Consider the following 1,393-nt stretch of genomic DNA (forward strand, 5'->3'; position numbering starts at 1 on the left):
GTCCAGCGGCCCCGAGGACTGCGGCTTCTTTCCTAATGGGGCTTTTGACCACTGCCTGAGTCACATCCCTTCCATCTACACAGACACCTGAATGCTGCCCATACCTGCCCGCCCTCCACTGCCGATGCTACCCTCCCACCTGCTGGCTGTTCCCGCCTTCGGGGCAGCCAGCCGGAGCAGCCAGGCCACTGCTCCCCAGAACGCGGCCGGGTCTGGCCACGAGTGAGCCTCTAAGCCCCAGCCAGGCGCTCAGAGGTGCCCGTCAGGATCCGTGACCTGTGACATCCCTTGACTGTGTCTTTCCTCTTGTCTCCCCAATGGTTTTGAAATCACAGACCTCGTGTATATAAATTGTACAGAACTTGTTTTCCATTCCCCTGCCAGTTTTATATTTTTGGTTTTACAAGAAAAACATTAAAAACTGGAAATGAGACTTGGGGGCTGCTTTGTGATTCAGCCTAGAGGCTGAGACCAGGAGAGCGGTGGAGGAGGGCGTAACAGGGCAGGGTGCGGAGCCCAGCTCGGTCCCTGGCTTCTGTCGGTGGGAACCCCGTCACATGGTCCCGCCACGTGCTGTGGGCCTTACGGACACCAGCACTGGTCCCAGGACGTCAATGAAAGGCAAAAGCTCTTGCCTGCTGGCAGGCAAGCAGACCAAGGCTGGGATTGAAATTGGAATTCCAATATGACCCAGACCTTTGCTCTCTGCACTGACTCCTCGGTTGGTGGAAAAACACACTTCACTTCTGAGGCTGGCTTTAGGTAAACAGGCAAGGCCTTCCAGGGACAGAGCCCGGACAGCCCCGGCAGGCAAGGGGCAGAGAGGCAGGGCCCCTGAAGACGGAAGTGCGGAGAACCTCCTTTGTACACAGAGCCCCGTGCTTCCTGAGTAGCTCGGGAGGATGGGGAGAGGAGGCCAACTCTGAGCGCACCAAGGCTCCCTTCCTACAAGGCTGCCGCCCTCCGCTGCCTGCCTCCCTCCCTCCCCACAGCCCGGGCCTGTGCTGGTGTCTGAACAGTGTCCTGTGTCTCACCACGTCACCCTGAAGGTCACCTGGTTTAAAAAAAAAAAATCCTCAAGGAAAATTTTTGCCTTGTCACTGCTGAAGTGAAGTGAAGCAAAGGAGGTCATGCTTACTGAGCACCCACTGTGTGCAGGGCTCTCCTCCACCCCACACCACCCGTGCTCTGGGAAACAGCCCCGTGGAGGGTCTTTCTATCCCAGTTTAGGTGAGAGGAGCAGCTGGGATCTAAACCCAGGTCAAAAGGACGCCATGCTTTCGTACTGCATGGTTAGTTTAGGCTAAGCAGGATGCAAAGATCCAGTCAACCTCTTCTTTATTAAGAAGAGCGGTAACTGGGATTCAGAGGGGCCACCCAACCAAGTAGGGCA

General features: G+C 56.4%; 1 protein-coding gene across 1 annotated transcript in view; it reads left to right on the top strand.

Annotated features, from left to right (window-relative positions):
- GLIS1 (GLIS family zinc finger 1) overlaps positions 1-370 on the top strand; it is a 261,914-nt gene extending 261,544 nt beyond the window's left edge. Inside the window, exon 10 of the mRNA XM_010847198.1 lies at positions 3-370. Coding sequence (XP_010845500.1) covers positions 3-91 — 89 coding nt within the window. The 3' untranslated portion in view covers positions 92-370. The remainder of the gene's footprint in view (positions 1-2) is intronic.
- The last annotated feature ends 1,023 nt before the right edge of the window (positions 371-1,393 follow it).

Source organism: Bison bison, unplaced genomic scaffold, assembly GCF_000754665.1.
Source record: "Bison bison bison isolate TAMUID 2011002044 unplaced genomic scaffold, Bison_UMD1.0 scf7180017864244, whole genome shotgun sequence".
NCBI classification, from domain to species: Eukaryota; Metazoa; Chordata; class Mammalia; order Artiodactyla; family Bovidae; genus Bison; species Bison bison.